The sequence below is a fragment of the Cydia pomonella genome, chromosome 4 (genome assembly GCF_033807575.1).
Source record: "Cydia pomonella isolate Wapato2018A chromosome 4, ilCydPomo1, whole genome shotgun sequence".
NCBI classification, from domain to species: domain Eukaryota; kingdom Metazoa; phylum Arthropoda; class Insecta; order Lepidoptera; family Tortricidae; genus Cydia; species Cydia pomonella.
Genome location: NC_084706.1, coordinates 12,489,774 through 12,509,036, shown reverse-complemented (window position 1 = coordinate 12,509,036; position 19,263 = coordinate 12,489,774). Strand labels below are relative to the sequence as shown.

General features: G+C 36.7%; 1 protein-coding gene across 3 annotated transcripts; it reads right to left on the bottom strand.

The window, feature by feature from the left end:
* Window positions 1–343: 343 nt before the first annotated feature.
* On the bottom strand, window positions 344–18,077 carry LOC133517103 (calumenin-B). 3 transcript variants are annotated; one of them, XM_061850252.1, is made up of 7 exons: window positions 17,850–18,077; window positions 17,143–17,359; window positions 10,251–10,410; window positions 8,679–8,805; window positions 7,411–7,532; window positions 5,856–5,968; window positions 344–2,470 (listed from the first exon to the last, which is right to left on the bottom strand). In XM_061850252.1, exons 2-7 carry the CDS (start codon window positions 17,352–17,354, stop codon window positions 2,245–2,247), a joined length of 960 nt encoding a protein of 319 aa, XP_061706236.1. In that variant the 5' UTR covers window positions 17,355–17,359; window positions 17,850–18,077; the 3' UTR covers window positions 344–2,244. The 3 variants fall into 3 exon arrangements, with proteins under 3 accessions (XP_061706236.1, XP_061706237.1, XP_061706238.1); XM_061850253.1 differs by having other exon boundaries at window positions 17,911–18,077; XM_061850254.1 differs by having other exon boundaries at window positions 17,844–17,868.
* Window positions 18,078–19,263: the final 1,186 nt, after the last annotated feature.

Here is a 19,263-nt window from a genome sequence, read left to right as displayed (position 1 = left end):
GCTTTTATAGAATTTAACTTTGTTGTTGTAGAAGATAACTTTGTGTACCGTGAGGTACAATTTCTTTTAACGGAGGTACTAAATAGTACAAATTAGGTACAAAAATATGGTATGCTTTTCATTTATTTTTATTTAGGTACACCCGCCATTCTGACTCTCACGGGTCTACTTATAATCCCTTAACGCATGTCATACTAATATTTTTTTTTAATTTTGAACTTTAATAGCTGTCAATAGAGTTGAATATTATAACTGCCATATAGGGCTGCATATGCGGTAAAGGGTTACAATGGAATACTTAACTACCTTGTAATACACGCTATTAATTGGTTAAAGAAAACAATTTTGTAAAGATATGTATTTATTTTTTGAAAGTACAGAACTGAAATTATTATTTACTTAACAAAACTTAACAATATATTAGCAAAAAGCTTTAAATAAATACAATAAATGCATATTTTAGCATTATCACAAAATAGGAAAGTACGTAAATATACTATAGATAAATGAAAAATATTTCATAATCAGACTCAGCAATAGGTACTTACATAAAATACAACAGTATCATATTAGAATATCGATAGAAATCTATTAGAATAATAACAATACTTTGGTATTGAACTAAATCTAAACTTACATCTATATTAGAGTGGAGTAGAAAATATGGCAAAGTCATCATAATTATAAAAATACATGTTAAGTACTGTATATGAGATGGATTGCCAAACGGAATTGATTAGAATTTTAATCTATTAAGCATAAACTATTAAGTTGCCTTTTTAACTGCCTTTATCAGCATTATTTCTAAAAAAAGTATAACTCATGATACACAGTGACTCTTTGCAGCTACAGTAGAGTTCAATAGGGATTAATCTCGCACTTATTACAACAACCATGGTCTTATCAACAGTTCATTGTTATACATACTTAAATCTTTAATTCACCTTTGGTACCGTTTGGTAACTAAATATTGGTAACCAGCTTCTAAACCGGAAAGTCTCAATAGGCTTCAAAGAGAGACTTTTCTATGGGGTTAGGGTGTTCTAGGTTTTCTATGTATTTAAGTATTTGTATATTAAATATATCGTTGTCTGAGTACCACAAAGTAAACATTATTGGCTTACCGTGGGACTTAGTCAATTTGTCTAAGAATGTCCCAATAATATTTATTTATTTACAGATGGCGCCAACATGGCTTGCCCTGTCAATTCCCAAATTCTTATATTTTCTTTTGATGGAATTGTATGGCCAGGATGCCAGCCCTTTAAGCCAATTCTCATAGAACAAAACTATGATACTATGATGGCGCCATCTACGCAAATCGTTGACAGTTGATTACCGATTCGTAACCACGGTTGGCAATCAGCTTCAAAACGGGATTTAAAATAACGTATTGCAGCTGGTTACGAAATTTGAGTTTTCTATTGCCGATGAATACCTAATTTATTTATTCGATCTGGCCTCTGATTGTAACAATATAACAAAAAAAACCTTGTGAAGGAAAACAACCTTCATTCATGGCATTGTTATTCCCGGTATTTGAGAAATCCCAGGAATTTGCGTAGGCACTACTTTGGCGTTGTTGTTAAATTACATAACTATAGAACAAACAAAAGAAAACTTTTGTTATAAACTAAACTGGCATATATACCCTTAATATGCTATTGTTATATTTTAATTTTACACTACGAATGGGCTTACTATTTCAATACAGTGTCCCATAGTTATGTCACATTTTGGATTACCATTTTGTAGCCAGTTACGAAACAGTTACCAGACGATACTAAAGCAAATTTTTGGAACAGAAGGGGAGGGCCCCACTCCAAATCGTTCCTGGTGCAAAGGCTGTCGATTTTGAAAGCATGCCACATTTGTGAAAACACACACCAAATTGATGTCGTGGCTATAGTGAAAATGGGTACCGATCCCATAATAGTATGCTGCCGGCAATACGGCCACATCTCAAGTAATAAAGTTAAGTTTTCTTTAAAAAAATTTGGTGCCCAAGTGGCCGTATTACAGGCACCATACGAATACCTTGTATGAAAAAGAGTCACAGTTTAATGGCGTTAATCATCCACCCGCTACAAGCCTCAATTAGCTATTGTTTGTCTTATTTGTCATAAAACATAAATCAACTAATCGAGGCTCGTATAGTTTTATGAACAGGGGGGCTTATCATTTGGAACTAAATTGAGACATGGCAGAGTTTTTACAGTTGGTTCGGTTCGAGTAGGAAGAGATCTAGAACTCGTCGTGGCGGGCGAGCGCCTCGCCGAAGTCGGTGGCCTGGGAGCCGACGAAGAGGTCGTACTGCGCGAGCACCTCGCGCTTGCTGAGGCGCTCGTCCGCGTCGCCGTCCGCCTCGAACACCAGGTGGCGCGCCTCCGCCTCCGCGTGGTCGAACTCGGGCGGCGCGATCCACTCCTTCACCTCGGCCGCGTCCATGTACCCGTCCCTGTTGGTGTCTCTGGAAACAATTACCACCGTGGATCGATAGCGCTATCTCGCATCAGGCCTCACTTTTTTATTAGATCACGGTCCCGGAGCGCCTAGCCAAAAATCTCTCTGTCGCACTAATATGGAAGACTGATGGAGAGGCATTCATCGTTTCGTTCGCTACGGCGCAACCGATTGGCAACTTGGCTAGGCCCTCTGGTCATTCTTAGAAAAGCTTTAAGTCTCTTAATGTAAGGCCTGAGTGGACGCTCGGAGCGAAGCATGCAGCGGGGCGCGCGAGCGTGACATAGAGCGTTTAGCGAGTGGCCTCAGTGCACGCTCACCGCTCGTGTGAATCGGTGGCATTCACCATGGCATCGACGTCACACACGACGACGACATTCTTGTTTTCTTTTTAGAAGAGACTTTATGGCTCAAAATGTCTTGTTTATCTACAAAACAAGGTCCTAATGTTGTAATGAAGCAAAGAAGACGATTTAGAGAATTTCTCACTTTATACGAAACCTTAAGATGCAATGGATTAAAAGTGAAAATAAATACTTTCATTTACCTTCCATTTATTTATACAGTCTATTTTTGTATAAAGTGTGAGATGATAGCCAAAATGATAGTTTATATTGTATTTCAATAATTATTTGTTTGCACGACATGACTGCACGCTCTTATCGCCGCACATACGTAGATTTCAACTAATTAGGCGGCCAAAACTCGCTATCCGAAAAAAAAACTAATGATAAGATAACCATTTACTCAGGTAGTAAACAGTTCCGGGAATACAATGGGCACCCCCTCCCACCCTTCGTAGATGCGCAAGAGCTTCCCTCAGGTAGTCGGAATTCGATAGTCGCTTAACGTGTACGTGTCTGTTCTCGGCGCTCCTAAACTTACAACTTTTGTAAAATTCATATTTGTTTTTTAACTACTTATTTTCGAGTGTCAGTGATGGATTGCAGTAATTCAGGTAAGAACCTATGTTTTTTAATAGTAATTTTTTTAGTTTCTACTGCCTTTGATAAACTTTTAATTTTTCAAAGATAGCTCTATCAATAAGTCAGATTTTTTGTGTTTCTTACAATTAAATATGTCTTTTAACTAACTTAAGGGTCCGTCCGAGCAATGTTTTCTTTATTTTTCTATACTTTACTTATTTTTCTATCATACCAGTAAAAAATTAGCCGCGGAAACCCGCGCGTTTCCCAAATAAGAGCATTTGAATCTTAGGGGTCGAAATTGAGAAAAATACCACGTTAGTGCTAAATTGTATTAAATCTAATTATTTTTTGTTTTAGGTCCATCTGGTACCTCGGGTACTAAAATAGTGACTCGGAAGTACCTGTTTCAACAGGTACAAAGACAAAATTTACCAAGTTTAAGGGAAAAACTCGATTCGTATGAAGATTTTCTTTTGATACGTTATGGAGACACCGAAAATGCTAAAAAGTGTTTGAAGCAAAGGTATTCTTATATCAAGACCGAATTCATGAAAAGATGGATGAAAGCCAGTAAACACGAAGAAGTTTTCCTAAAAAACAACCGAGATTGCTTAGAAGGAACTTTCGAGATTCCGATAGAATCGGCCTCTCGTCAAGGTAGGCCAGCAAAATCTTTCGAAGATTTAAGTGAGCGAAGCAAAAGAAGAAAAACGGAAGAAGTCCGCGCGACTTTGAAGCATGACGTCATCATCCATGCCGCACAATCTGTTTTACAAAACACTGGGCAAAGGAATGCTTCAAAAGTTCTCAAAGAAATTACTAATTCGCCGACACGAGCCAGCAAATATAGATCTGCCTATTCTAAAGTGAATAACGACGACGACATGTTACCTCCACTGACGCCTCTGCAAGCACTTCAGATGTTCGTGGAAGCTGATCTTTCAAGACGGCAATATGACATAATAAGAGCAACAAACCCAAAACATTTCCCTTGCTACGACTTGTTGCTAAAGGCGAAACAAGAATGTTATCCACCAGAAGAATCCATGAATGTCACAGATACTTCGGCTTTTATTAACATCAGACCCCCTGATCAGCTCAAGCAGACAAATCAAGAAACCTTGTCACAAAGCATTCCTACCTGAAACTATAGAAATGTTGATGGCTGCCAAACCAAATACTTCTAGAGATAGCCAATAATCTTTGAATTCTCTCAAAGTAAAATATGTGTTTAAGTAGTTTTATTTGTAATAAGTATATATTTAAGATATAGATATATATGATATTTTTACCATACGAGTATTTATGCTTGTAACTAATAATTCATACGACGTTTTTATTTTGTTGGTAATTTAAAAAATAATTTTTATTTTTTGTATTTTATCGATGTAAATATGTTGCATAATCAATAATTATATTTTTTTCGGATCAAGAGGAGTTTATTTTAATTTCCTATTGTACGTATAGCTATTTTCCAGAAAAAAATATTTTTGGCCGCCTAAATAATTGAAATCTACGTATGTGCGCCGCTGCAAATTACAAATACGTGTGAACCTCTCCGCGACGCCCCGCTCGACGCTGAAGAATATAATAACTACCACCACTACTACAATGTTTCATTGTTATCACCATCTGTCATTGATGAGAAAAAGTTTTTTTTTGGCAACATTTTCCTTCAAAAATAATAATTAGGTTATTTATAGGACCAATTACTTGTATTAAAAAAAGAAATGTTAAAACCATTCCATTCACACTTAAGGCGTTTTTACTTTTGTATCTGTTTTTGTTTTTTTAGCAAAAACGCTTCTAAGTTTAGAGTCTGTTTGAAGCAAACAACAGAAAACGCCTCTTAAGTGATAAAAAAAAAGTAAAAAAAGGAGGAATACTTACTAAATTGGATAGTGTAAATTGTGTTTGACTAAAAAATACAAGAAGAACGTATCTACGCTACGAAAATGAGTTCTTCTAGTGAAGAAAATATAAATGTTCCTGGCAAGAATACATCGCTTTCTTTCAACAATTGTCCTCACGCCAATATAAATATTAATTTCTATTTAAGTAGGTACTTATAGTTATGCACATGGTTTCTTATTTCCTCGCAGACGTCGTTAAAAGCACTATTTAATACCTCGGCCGGACACGCTAAAGATGGACTCGTATTATTCTCCTCCACTAACGTGTCGGCCCTCTAACTCACTCGTCCATCTTTCAGCGGTTTTCCGTCCTCTCCTACAATGTACTATTGTGAGCCGACTGAAAAAGCACGCTTATTATTAATATTATTAATTCATAAATGCAAGTTACAACTTTATACAATGCTGTATAGAAATACCCAAATGATAATTTATTTTAACTATTATGAAACAATAAACTTAATAACAACTATAAACTTAGTATTATTATAGACACTAAACTGGAGTTCTTTCATTTCTGCACTGCACAGAACAGAAGTGACAAACTGACCTGTAGCCTGTGAACTGCTCCCTCTCCTGTTTGACCCAGTCGGGCTCCTCCTCCTCGCCCTCCTCAGCCTGGTACATGTCGCCGATGTACTCCTCCAATGACACTTTCCCGTCCTATAACAAACAAAATACTGTACTTTAAGCTAACAACCGTATTTATAAATGACTATTACATTACTTGGAAGTGAGTCAGATCTAAATTAAGGCTTGAAAGTAGCGACTGGTTGTACAGGTCAATTCACAAGAGCTGGCACGAGTGGCTATGTCATAAAGAGGCCGTTATCGATTTTAGTCGCATAAATGGCAAATTGATAGATTTAGTCGATGAAATTGTACACCTTTTGTTAACTATTAGAAATAACAAGTACTGGTTTCTATTAGCACGTCTTGTTATCTTTCATTATAATATTTTTTTTTTTAAAAACAGACTCACTTAATTAGTAATGATTTTTTTTCTGATGGACTTTTAGGTAAACGCGCGAAAAGCAGTGATTTTGTCGATCTTATTTGTAAACTTCGTTAAGTTTGGACTGCTAAAAATGGTAATTTTGTATTACACATATCCTGTACTTCAACTTTAATAAACTACATTTTTGTTATTTTAAATTTGAAGTAGTGTCAATTTCTCTGAAAATCAACTCTGAAAATTTCAAAACATCTAATCAGAATAATTTCAACGTAATTTTGATACTTAAACAATCTACATTTGCTGAAACTTTATTATATATACATCATTTTGTATAATTTACCACCATCATCTTTTGATGAAATTTTAAAACTGTCCCTTCTCGTCCCATATTACCGGGGACGCACGCTTGCGACCTCATTACTAAAAGGCAAGATAAGACGTGCTAAAAGAAACCAATACTTGTTATTTAGACGTTACGTAACAAAAGGTGTACAATTTCAACGACAAAATCTATCAATTTTACATTTTTGCTCTAAAATCGTTACCGGGCTCTTAACCAATAACATGGCGGCTCAGACTGTATACCGATACATTGAAATTTTCGTTCATTTCATTCGTGACAGCTTTCGTGAAACGGCCTGTACATCTCAATCAAAAGCGCAATACACTTTTGGTTTTCACACTCTAACTGGTCGCCACTCAATCTCCCCACACAAAGCATTAGGTTTTTTTTTATGTTTAAATAAGAGTGAAACTCGTTTATTAACGCTATTTTAGCTAACCGATACTTGGACCTATTCTCTCTTCACGCTAAATCCCTTCGCTAAGTTGATGCGCCCTATCTCTAAAAGATTTCAAACCCCGAATGTGGCAGTGACCGTTAAAAAAACCCTCCTGCCTCCGCCGTCCACCACCATCTTGTCCTAAGTAGAAACAAAATAATTGCATAAACGTTAAAACCTAAACTCGTCATCCAACTGTTTTATACTCACGAAAAGCTTTCGAAAACCGTAGAAGGGGTTACCTGAGGATGACTATTTAAATCGTTTGCTCGGCACAGAGCACTAGGAGCAACACTGAGCTGTAGCGACTATACTATATAAGAGTATATAAGATACCATGGTCGAGGCCGATAGTCGATATGCACCTTGTTCTTGTCGATGTCCTCGAGCGTCTCCAGCACGACGACGTCGCGCATGTAGGGGTGGTCCTCGGGGTGCAGGAACGACGCAAACTCCGTGCGGTTCAGCGCGTCGTCCGTATTCCCGTCTAAAATACCAACAATTTACTTACACTTTTAATTTTTTTTAATTTCTTACCTTACTAAGATTTTTATTTAACACTCTCAGCGCCACGTTGGCCGCCGGCGGCCCCAAGTTTTCGAGTACAGCAAGCCACTATGATTTTTGAGTAATTTTATCAGCAGGCCACGTGGGCCGCTGGCGGCCCACAAACATACGAGTGCGACACGCCACTATATTTTTTGAAATATTTTACGGGCAGGCCACATGGTACGCCGGCGGTCCACAAAAGTTCAAAGGCCACTGTGATTTTTCATCAGTGTTAACTGGCTTTATCGGCAGGCCTTGTGGGCGGCCGGCGGGCCAAAGTGTAAACTTTGCTGGCAGGGCACGTGGTACGCAATGATCCCACAAAACTCAAATTACCATATCCTGTTAAAAACTAGATAAAACAGGAGACCGTAGATTTTGTTAAGTAATTCAGCCCAGTACATACTGGAGCGTATAAAATTGAAACGGGCCCGAAATTAACCGTCATAATCTCTAAATTATAAATATAATGGTAATATTGAAAAATCTTTTGATGAAAATTTAAATCTCATAAGCAAGATCGCATTTACAGCCAAGACGAGCCAAGCAAAGCGTAAGGGCACCCTCATAACTTGGGTTTGGATTATACCAGATAAGCAAAATCCTAACTCGACGCTCTCCAATACATTTTGAGATATTGGCGAAAAATGTCTTCTTTTTCCCGCCTTTTCTTATCTACAGCTCTTGATTTTTTTACGGCTTTGCATGATGAACCCTCGTGGACGTATCAGCCGGGAGGTGATGACTGACGATATATGCTCCTGGCCCGCGGTGTATACTACATGAGAATTGGTGGTGTGGTAGCGGTTTTATTTTGCAATGTGTTGCAAAAATAAAGTACTCGGCGGAACGAATCCAGAAATTAAAAAAAACTATCTTGGTAAAAAAAATTATTAGTTTCGGGTGTTGTGTCATTTTCAAATAGTAGGGCCTATTAAGTATGCGCGGGGGACAGTGCAATCCCTCTCGTCTATAATAGGAGGCTTGCAGTAAACATACTGAAGACAGACCATAATTAATTAAAGAGCACATTTTCTGATTTAGTGACATTACTGGAAGAAATTAAGATTATTTGTCGACGCACCGGCGTAGGTCCAGCGCCTGCGGTCCCGCTTACGCAGGTTGGAGTACGTGAAACCTTCGCTGTTCGGTACCGAGAGCTCCGCCGGGGACATTTCTTCCATGAACCCGTACACGTTTTTCTGGTACGTCTGAAATTTTTAAGCATAGGTTGTAATTATCATATAAGGCGGCAATGACTAGTAGCTCTGTGAATTTTAGACTTCGCCAACCCCCATAGCTCCGTCGTTTTTAAATATTTACAAGAACAAAATCAGTTTCATGCCAAATTTGCATCACACCAAATTTCATGTGAATCTTTTGAGAAATACGTCCTGGAGAGAACATCTGGACAGACATACGAAAGCATTTTTACCAAGCTGAAACAGAGACCTTCGTTCTCTCACGAGCAATGATTGGCCGGTACAATAGGGATGATGACACATGTTGAATTTTATAACAAAATCTAGTAAAATATGCAACAAATGAGCAATTTATCGCAAAAATGTGGTTATTAAAATAATATATGGAAATGATAAAAAAATATAGGACCTCAAAGCAAATATATACATAAACGCAATATTTCACCGACAAAATCGCAATTTTAATGTTTTTCATACTTCCATCTTGAAGTATGGCTCTTGGTGACCGTGATGTCACGTTCGCTTATCGTTTTGTTGGGATCGTTTCGCGAGTGAAGTACGACTGTCGGACTTTGACTATCATTTCTTACTTTTGTATTGCTTTAATACAATGGGTCCCATATCGACATCTAATTCTAAAAACGAACCTGAACGATTGATACCATTAATAAAAAAATTGTCATCTAGCCTATTATGTCTGTTAGCAAGGCACAGTGCGACTGTGTTTGTAGCAAAAAAACAATTGTTGAATGCATACTACTAATACTCGTATGCTTCTTTGAGCTCTTATTTCACAAGCTTTTATTTAACTTGCCCTGTTACTTAGTGTGGGATATTGGAAGCTAAATTTGACCCACTTTTCGATTTTCGATTGAGTTGATTTTTTTTCACCGAAAAGCTAGTGGTAAATATCAAATGATATTTCGTACATAAGTTCCGAAAAACTCATTGGTACGAGTTTTCGGTGAAGGAAAACATCGTGAGGAAACCTGCTATACATCTGCGAAGAAATTCAAAGGTGTATGTGAAGTCCCCAATCCGCATTGGGCTAGCGTGGGGACTATAGCCCGAGCCCTCTCGCACATGAGAGGAGGCCTGTGCCCAGCAGTGGGACGTATATAGGCTGAATTATTATTATTATTATTATTTGATTTTTTTTTCAAAAACTTATTTCAGCTTAGTACACAAGTAATTCCATTAGTAATGAGTGGTTCGCAAACTTTATCGGTCCACGGCCCACTTGCTAATTTAAGTAAAATTTTATCTCGACGCCCAAACCTAGCTAGGCTATTTGAAATACCTAGATCCTACCTAGAGGTCGAAATAAGTATTGCCTCACGGAGCCCCTCTTTCCTGTCTACGGAGGACCAGGGCGCCGCGGCGCAGTTTAGGTACCCGATGATTCTTAACGATTCACGATTTGTTGATTTTTTTCACTAGATTCTAAAACATACCTCCCAAGAAATGGTCTCAGCGCCCTGCGGGTTGTGCTGCCGCCAGTGGCGTTCCACGTCCTCCTCGATGTACCGCTTCTGCGTGTACCGGATCCAGTCCTTTAACTCCACGAGGGTCACGAACCCATCACCGTTCACATCTATTTTGTCTACGATCAATCTGGAATAAAACATTGGCATTTCAACATTGTTCAACTACTACGAACAAATACAAAAACTTCAGATTTGATTTTTATTTGCCCTGCAGGCATGTTACAATGAAACCTGGATAATTGTAAGCTCAAGGGCCCGGCTACTTTGTGTCCATAAGGTAACCAGGTTTTCCATTTAAGCAGATTGTACCAAATATCCAATGTATCCAGTGTAAATATTCAGTAAATACTTAGTCAGGTCATACGTTCTGTCACAAAGGTTTTGATTGACTGATAAAATGTAATACATACAAAGCTTTTAATTAAAAAATGTGTAACTACACATGACTTGTAAGCTCGTTTTATATTGATCAAAATTTAATATAATTAGCTTTAAATTTAAATCGCGGTTTTATTTACTACTTGCTTACTTTGGGATTGTCGTTAAACGCGAATAGGCGGCTGGATTGTGAAAGATTATAAAAATCGTTGACACATTGATAAAATAGGCACAATTGTTTACTTATTTGTATGAACCTACTTTATAAGAACGTTATTTTATCACCAGCATTTAGTTCTCTGTTCAGCTAATACCTTTCATACTTAGGGTACTTTTCATTTTCAGTAACACGCTAATTTTTGACTGCCATCCAACGAGTAGGTTTGATAAAACATGTATAGTTGCAATTTTGGCAGTCCAATATACATGAATTATATATATATATATATATATATACATATATATATATATATATATATATATATATACTTGCTTTAGCCCGCGGCGTCGCCCGAGTAAAGCAAAAAAAAAGGTTCTCAGTTTAACACGTATGTTTGTATGAACGCATGTAGGTATGGATGTTTGTCCGCGATTATTAGATTTAGAATCATGTTCTGAAAAATGCATGAAGTATTCCACAACTTAATACTTGTTAAAATACTTCCTTATGAACAACATTTTTAGCCTTGTTTGAAAGTGGTAAGCAACAGAACCAAACTTTGAGGTGATCTTACACGGGAGCACGACACATAGAACTGACCGTGGGACAAACAGTCCTGTCGTAGTATATTACGATAACGCGGGTCTCGTTCCATACCTCAAAAGTTAAAAAAGAACCCTTATAGGATCACGTGTGGCTGTCTGTCAATCCATCTGTAACAACCGATTTGCTCCGAAACTACTGGACCGATTGAATTGCAATTTGGCAAAAATACTTCAACATTTTTCATGTCCACAATATTAAAATTTTAAATCACACAATGCCATTTTCGTAAATAACGTCCCAAAAAACCAAAAAACGACACCCATATTGATATTTAGTCATTTCAACCCCATCGCACCCCAACAAGGGATTTGTATTTCACGTCCACCTCGTTAGTTTTTTTAATCGTTGTTATTTTCGTATTCAGCGACCCGATAAACCATAGAAATAATACCCATGTTGATTTTTAGACTTAGTCACCATATTTCCCCCTTTTAGGGGTTGAATTCTCAAAAAACCTGAAACACGTGTTTACTCATTTATATAATACTCTTGTAAAGTTTCGAATATAATATTCTAACTAATCTTGTTTCCCCATACAAACCGTGGACCCCCATTTCACCCCTTTAGGGGTTGAATTTTGAAAAATCCCTTAGTGCACCCCTAGACCTTCTAAAGAACCTACGTGCCATATTTGGAATCTCTAGAACCAGCGGTTTAGGCTGTGCGTTAATATGTCAGTCAGTCAGTCAGTTTCTTCTTTTATATATTTAATAAAGATATATATCATAAGAAAGATAAAAGACCCATGTTTTGTTTTATGTAAGATTCGACCATGTAAAAAGTAAAATAAATGTTTTTAGGGTTCCGTACCCAAAGGGTCAAACGGGACCCTATTACTAAGACTCCGCTGTCCGTCCGTCCATCCGTCCGTCTGTCACCAGGCTGTATCTTATAAACCGTGATAGTTAGCCAGTTGAAATTTCTACAGATTATGTATTTCTGTTGCTGCTATAACAACAAATACTAAAAACAGAATAAAATAAATATTTCTTTCCAATCTCGAAGTTAAGCAACGTCGGGCGGGGTCAGTACTTGGATGGGTGACCGTTTTTATAGATAATGGTACGGAACGGACTCGCACTTGGCCGGTTTTTTTTATAACTTTGTTCCTAATATTACATAGAATTATGCAAAACTGACACAACAAGTTACGTTAAACTAATCTAGCTACGAACTAGTAATCCAGCATTAAATAAGCATTCAATCCATTTATATGAATGAAGGGATCTGTACCTATAAGTTTTTATCAGTAAAAACCGTTGTAGCAGAACTTATTATTTCGTTAAGAGCAATAATAAAATAGCACAATAATAATAATAATAAATAATAAAACCGCAGGGCAGCTTGTGGCGAGCTGTTGGGGAGTAACGACCCCACGGACCCGAGTACTCCCGAGAGTCGGTCAGGGTCTCCGTCTCCGGCGTGTCTTCGTCGGTCGGAGTGGACCCCAAGGGGACCCGCAGGACTCTCAGCTTTGGCTTGCCTTCATTGGCCGTCCAGAGAGGAGTCGTTAGAGCTAAATGCTTCAGGGGTGGAAGTGAAAACTTGCATAAGACGCGAGTTGGCACAGTGGCTGTTATCAGCCACTGGGTAGAAAGCGGCGTACACCTCTCGACACCCCTGAGCCGCTCACACCGGTGTTGCTCCTGGTCGTCTTCAGGACGGCATTTTCAGGGGCCCATCTAGTGGGCGGCGAGTCACCGCCTGCCTCGATAACTAGTGAAAACATTGTTATGGCAGGTGTCCGGACGTCTTTGCAATAACCCAGTCTCATTGTCCTCCCAAACTTCAATCCATAGACCGTTATACTGTTCACTTTACTACAATAGTCCCAATGCCTGTTGCGACCGGTTCATTGGTGTCTATTGTTGCGCCCGTGAACGGGTTCCAGCAGGCGTTCTACATGACATTAAAGCTCTCCAAGAGGCCTCTACGTGTTGGATCTATATCCCCATGCAAGCCTATCAAAAGACCGGGATTTATAGGCCCGTGAAATCCAAGGAGATACAATAAATAATAAAATGCTTTATTGCACACTACAAAAAAAAATGGTACAAAGTATGTAAAGGTATAAAATATGTAGGTAACAACAGGCGGACTTATCCCACAATCATAGGTAGGAGACTTTTATTGCTCTACGGCAACCTACAAAATTTACAAGTAAGTATTTTTAAATTTTGTAATGTTATTTGCGACAAGATTTTTAATGAAGTTGTGCCGTTTCAAGCACGATAAGACTTGCAGCCTATGTGATATTCGTGCAATGTAAATTATGTAGTTGGTGAATGGCGTTGACAACGTTCTGTGACGCAAACGCAACCTGTACTCATACGTTGCACTACTTGCACTATGTGAAAGCACAAATTTAATATCAGTTTTGAACTGCAGATAAATTATAGCCTCAAAACACGGCATAAAATACCGCGACGGAGATGGCGATGCTCTGTAGTTTTTCTAATTCATTCTACAATAACGAACAGCTACAACTACAGCAACATTAGTTCATTTTACTCAACAATCCAGTGTAAAGATAATCTATCAACGTGCATATCTCCGCAAGCGGGAAGCTACGATTGACAAACATTCCTTGCAGAGAGAGAGAGAGAGAGAGAGAGGGGGGAGGTCTTATACGTCACCCTTTAAATATAAACATGTGTATCTTTGCCGGGCTTCTAAGGAAATTGGCGTTTATCTTTTAAATTGGAACAATAGGTTAACGACTGACGAGATTAAGTAGAGATAATGACGTAGGAGTTGATTCACCTCCGCTGGTGTCGAGCAGTTCATTACACCTTATTCAACTGGAGCTATTTAGCTCCATTGTTTTATTTTATTTTATTAGTTAAATAAGCAACACAGCATTAAAGCAAAACCAAGGCATTGTGAAAATACAAAATAAAATAAAATACAATACAAAGAAACAATACCTATACATGAAAACAAAATACAAGTTAAACATTGGATTTGGATGTAGGTGTTTGTAAAAACTTGATGTAATGAATACATAGAGGTACAATAAGTATAGGGATGAAATGGTAGAGCCGGCAGATGACCGAATGAGATGCTTTTATGGAAGTTTCAGTAGGAGTAGCAGAGAAAGCGCTATAATTGTTTGTCCTTGTCACAGTTTTATTTCTTTTTATTCCCACCGTACATTTTAGTATGGCTTATGGTGGGCAACAAATAACCCGACCAAATTACGTAGTACGTATGTTGTTAAAACGTGTTTTTATTTTGGCGCATTGCGTATATTCTGTCCCTTACGGGCGCACGCGTATAGCACATCTAGTTGATCCTACCAGATGGTAGTGGATTCATAGATATGAATGAATACATATGGCGTTATTCCTTAACGCGCTGCAAGCCTCAATTAGCTATTAATTGTCTTTCTAATTCTGTCATCTTGACATATATTTGTTAGAAAGGGATAAAACATAAATTAATTAATGGAGGCTTGTAAAGTTTAAGTTTTTAGGACGTGTCGATTAGGGTATTTCTAACCTATGTAAGTAAAAAGTCTCATTCCAAACGCCACAGTATTAACGGAGAAATTAATGATTTACGATTTAATACTTCGGAACAGCCTGTATGTAGATACACGGTGATTAAAGAGTATGTCATGTCACTAGTGTCACTTTAATCTTATCGTCATTGCGAACGGCTAATAAAGTATCCTCCCATTTATTACTGATTTATTTGTATTTTTTTTATGTTTATATAATTAAATAATTTACCATATTACAACATTCCCGAGAAGGAACTCTACTCGGGATCGGGGTCAATGTCCAGAGATCAGAGACACGTTGTATAACTATAGAATCGTATTATAGTCTCATGGTAAGGAATTGTGAAGAACGCAAACCCAACTCACAATTAGACACTTGTTAGAACACATAGAACAATAAACAGTTAAGCTTGGATTATATTCAAGTCATCTTACCTTATTTTAAATGCTGGAATTAAGTAATAAAAAAACTATAATATTATAATACGAGTATATTAACATTGTTAACACATGTAAATTACTCAAATGTGAAAAAAGCTTTAATGTCCTTTTCTAACAATTCATTGTAAATTTTTTGGCAGGTCTTGAGAAGAGATGCCATGAATATTCAATAACTATTTGGCCTATTCGGCCACTTTCCCGAATATTCGATATTTGGCCGAATATTGCGAGCTATTCGGCAGAATACTGAATAGGTATTTCACCCACTTATGAAAAAAAATTGCACTAATAAAGTATACGGCAAACCATATCATATTTTATATTTGTTTCTACTCCACAGTAACAGTAGACTGTTATCTGTCATTGATACATTCATTTTTGGCTTATTTGCCGACATGCCTTGTTTATCTTCCCATTCGATTCGATTCGTTGAAAAAAAGCATCCTGCTTAACAATATTTTTTAATTCAATTTGGTTTATATTTCTACTACTAAAAAAATCTACCTGCCGAAACCATAGAAATGATTTATCTCGGTTTGTTTGTAATATTTAAAGTACATTGCAATATAGTAGTTTACACGCATCAATTTACTATTCTAAAATAATCTAAAAATCAGCAAAAAAAATTGCGTGTTATTTCAGAATTTCTATTAAATTAAAAACAATTTTTTTCTCCAAAGTTTATTAACAGTAGCGTTTTATATTTTGCTATTCAAAATAAAATGAAGTTGTCATTTTTTCTTTAAAAAGTTTCCGTCAGAAATTTCATTTTTGTGACGAGCTTTTACTGCTGACCGCAGTTTTCTTTGAACATCCATCAACACACCATGACAATTCTAAGGAGCCTAAATATTTTTACAATCAGCCTACAACCATTTTGACTAAAATATCATACATATAAATATTCTGCAAAATTCTAGTAAAATTTTATATGTAATGAATTATTATTTTGGTCAGTAAAGCTATTCTTATCTTATCTTATAAATATTCTATTATTTTTAAATCAACATGAAAAAAAGGGTTTGAAGAAAAGTTTCTTTAATCGATTCCTAATAACATCACTTTGGCTTTAAAATGAATAAATCAAAATGAATACAGTTTCAAACTAAGTGCATTGCTGCCAACTTACAGAATATTCATTAGGTTGTATCTCCACTTTCCACACATACTCTTTTTTTATTGACTGGTAGAAAAAGTATATAAAAAAAAAAAGTATAAGTATATAAAAGTATATAAATATATGTAGGTCAAAAAATACTCCTAGCATACTCCTTTACAATGATTACCTACCTATGCACGCCTACCATTCTTACTCACATTGTACACACCACTCACCTTTTTTGACCCTGGTTATACATATACAATGGTTACATAAAATACTATAAATGCATTATTGGGATGTTGTTATTAATGATGAATTTTCTTGAAAATGATTTTATTTTTATCATAGGCTAAATATACTCGACTTTACATATACTACTAATACTAATGAGCAATAAAACTTAATTCTCAGCAAATATTGTTTTTAGTAGGAGACTATTTTTCATATCAAATGTGATGAAAAATGTACACCTGCTCTACCAAATATTTGGTGCTTTGACCGAGAGTGTGGCCAAATATTTGATATTCGGTCAAAACCACTATTTGTGGCATCCCTCTTGAGTAACTTCTATTCGACTACTGAAAGTGGGTGAATAAACAATATTATTATCAAATTATCAACAGCTGAACAAATCTTGTAAGTAATTGCCAAATAAAACTAAACTCACCCAAGTCTCCTTTTGCTCTCTTCCGGAGGCAGCTGATCAAAAGTCTTGGCCTGATCCTCTCCAAGGAATGCCTCATGATCAAACTGCTTATTGTGGTGCTCATTCTTGTAGTGCTCCGCATCCGAGAGGTGGTCCATCATCCTTTTGGTGTCCTCCGGTACCCCGGCACATGCAGCCGTCACGGCCAGCAAGACGAACAGAGAGGTCAACATTTTAACTGGAATTTTAAGATACCTCGTCTGTTATTGATAACTACTACTCTGGTACTACCAGAACCGGCTTCTCAATTTATTTTTGCATAATGAACTTTAAAAAGCATGAAATCATAAAAAACAAAAATATAGTAGCTTTATGTTAGAAAATGTTAACAGTAATGTAACTGTACTTAGATGCAAATAAAGATCTCTATCTCTAAAACCCCAGCTAACAAATCTTTATTTTCAGTACTATAATTGTTTGATTGTAATAAAAACCACTTCTTTTCCACTTTATGCTAATATTCAATGTATCAATCACCAAAATTGTTTGTTCTAGTGTAAAACCATTACTAAGTCAGGTGTGTACTGAAGGTGGTACTTTATAAATGCACATTAAAGCAAAATAAATAATTTAGTTATAATTTCTGAATATTAATGAATAACAAAATCGAAAAGAATGGCCACAATCTAATAATTATTTACTTCTTAGACTTTTTCACCCACACTTACTACAAATTTGCTAAATTATGATTGATACTGCTTTTTAGTTAAAATGCTCCAGAACACTTGCCTGTAAACTGAAATCGCCACGTCAATGCAGGCCACGTAGCAACGGCAAACTATCCCGTTCCGTTTCCGCTAGATGAGACAATAAACAGCCGGCAACGCAGAGTAGGATATCGGGAGATATAAGGATGCAAACCAAACCAAATGCAGATCAAGCTCAAGCGACTTGAGATAAAAGCTCGTTCAGTACAGATATCATTTGTTAGACTATGGACAAAATGTCTAAATAAAACGTTTCAGTAGGTCCTAACGAGCCAAATCTAACAATGTCCCTTGAAACAATATATTGTTTTTGTACTGTTTAGTATCTATATATACGTTATTAATTCGTAGAAGTTTTAAAAAAAATATCACATTTCAAAATTAATAAATGTATAGTATTTGAACGTTTGTGTCAAACTTGTGTCAAACCTAGTGTTGCCTGCATTGTAAGATTACCCTAAATTAAAGGAGCAAGAAAGATAATTAATTCTTATGACTAGATTTGCTTTCTTCGAAGTTAAAACTGCATTTTAGAATATATTTGTTTTATTTGAATTAGCTTTGACAGAGCTTACGTAGGATAAGTGTGTCCCCAGCTTTATTTGTATCGGACTCATTATTTTTCACAATAAGTAAATACACAAATATGTTAGAGACAGACCTAGATAATGCAAGTGTTATTTTAAACCTCAAACGTATATGAAATTATGACGTTTACTTAACACTTGCATAGGCTGGGGTATCTAAATCATTGCAAACTTATCTTAGTCTGACTCTACAGATTACAGAGCAGTACAAAGACAAATTTATTCCTGTAAGAAAAAGTTATTCTTCAGTTAATTTTTTGGTAGATGAAAAAATAATTTAAAATGAAGGAGAACGCAGACCAGGCCATTCTGTACATGCATGACGGCGCTCTGTTACTCGTAAAGGGTTTATTACACTTATCCTGCCTTCGGACGGCGAACGATCGGCCGCGACGTCAGCCCCGAAATCGGGCCAAAGGATCGTTTTCCGTTTCACGAAATATTAGAACATCATTAACAATATTTCTTGATGTAACTAACTAGTTCAACTGCAACTGAAACATTATACATTTATGGCAATTAGAGACAAAGTATTTTTTTCATGTCAAATATTGTTAACGATGTTCTTATACGTATTTCGTGAAACGGAAAACGATCTTGCTTGGACCCGGGCTGTAACCGCGAAAATCGAAGTTCGTCAATTGCGGGCATTTTTCTCAGTCACTCTAAATACTTCTTAGTGAGAGTGAAAGAGAAAGATCCCCGCAATTTGCGAATTTCGATTTTCGCGGTAGGCCCCCCGACGTCAGTCACGAAAGTGTATAATAAGCACTTTCACCTAGATGCAA

What these genes read in the sequence shown, in the direction of transcription:
- LOC133517103 (XM_061850252.1), bottom strand. Translation starts at nt 17,354, where the DNA reads ATGTTGACCTCTCTGTTCGTCTTGCTGGCCGTGACGGCTGCATGTGCC. An exon ending in CAGGCGCTGGACCTACGCCG is followed by an intron (nt 7,533 to 8,678) that starts GTGCGTCGACAA and finishes TTGGTATTTTAG; the next exon opens with ACGGGAATACGGACGACGCG. An exon ending in GAGCAGTTCACAGGCTACAG is followed by an intron (nt 2,471 to 5,855) that starts GTCAGTTTGTCA and finishes AATTGTTTCCAG; the next exon opens with AGACACCAACAGGGACGGGT.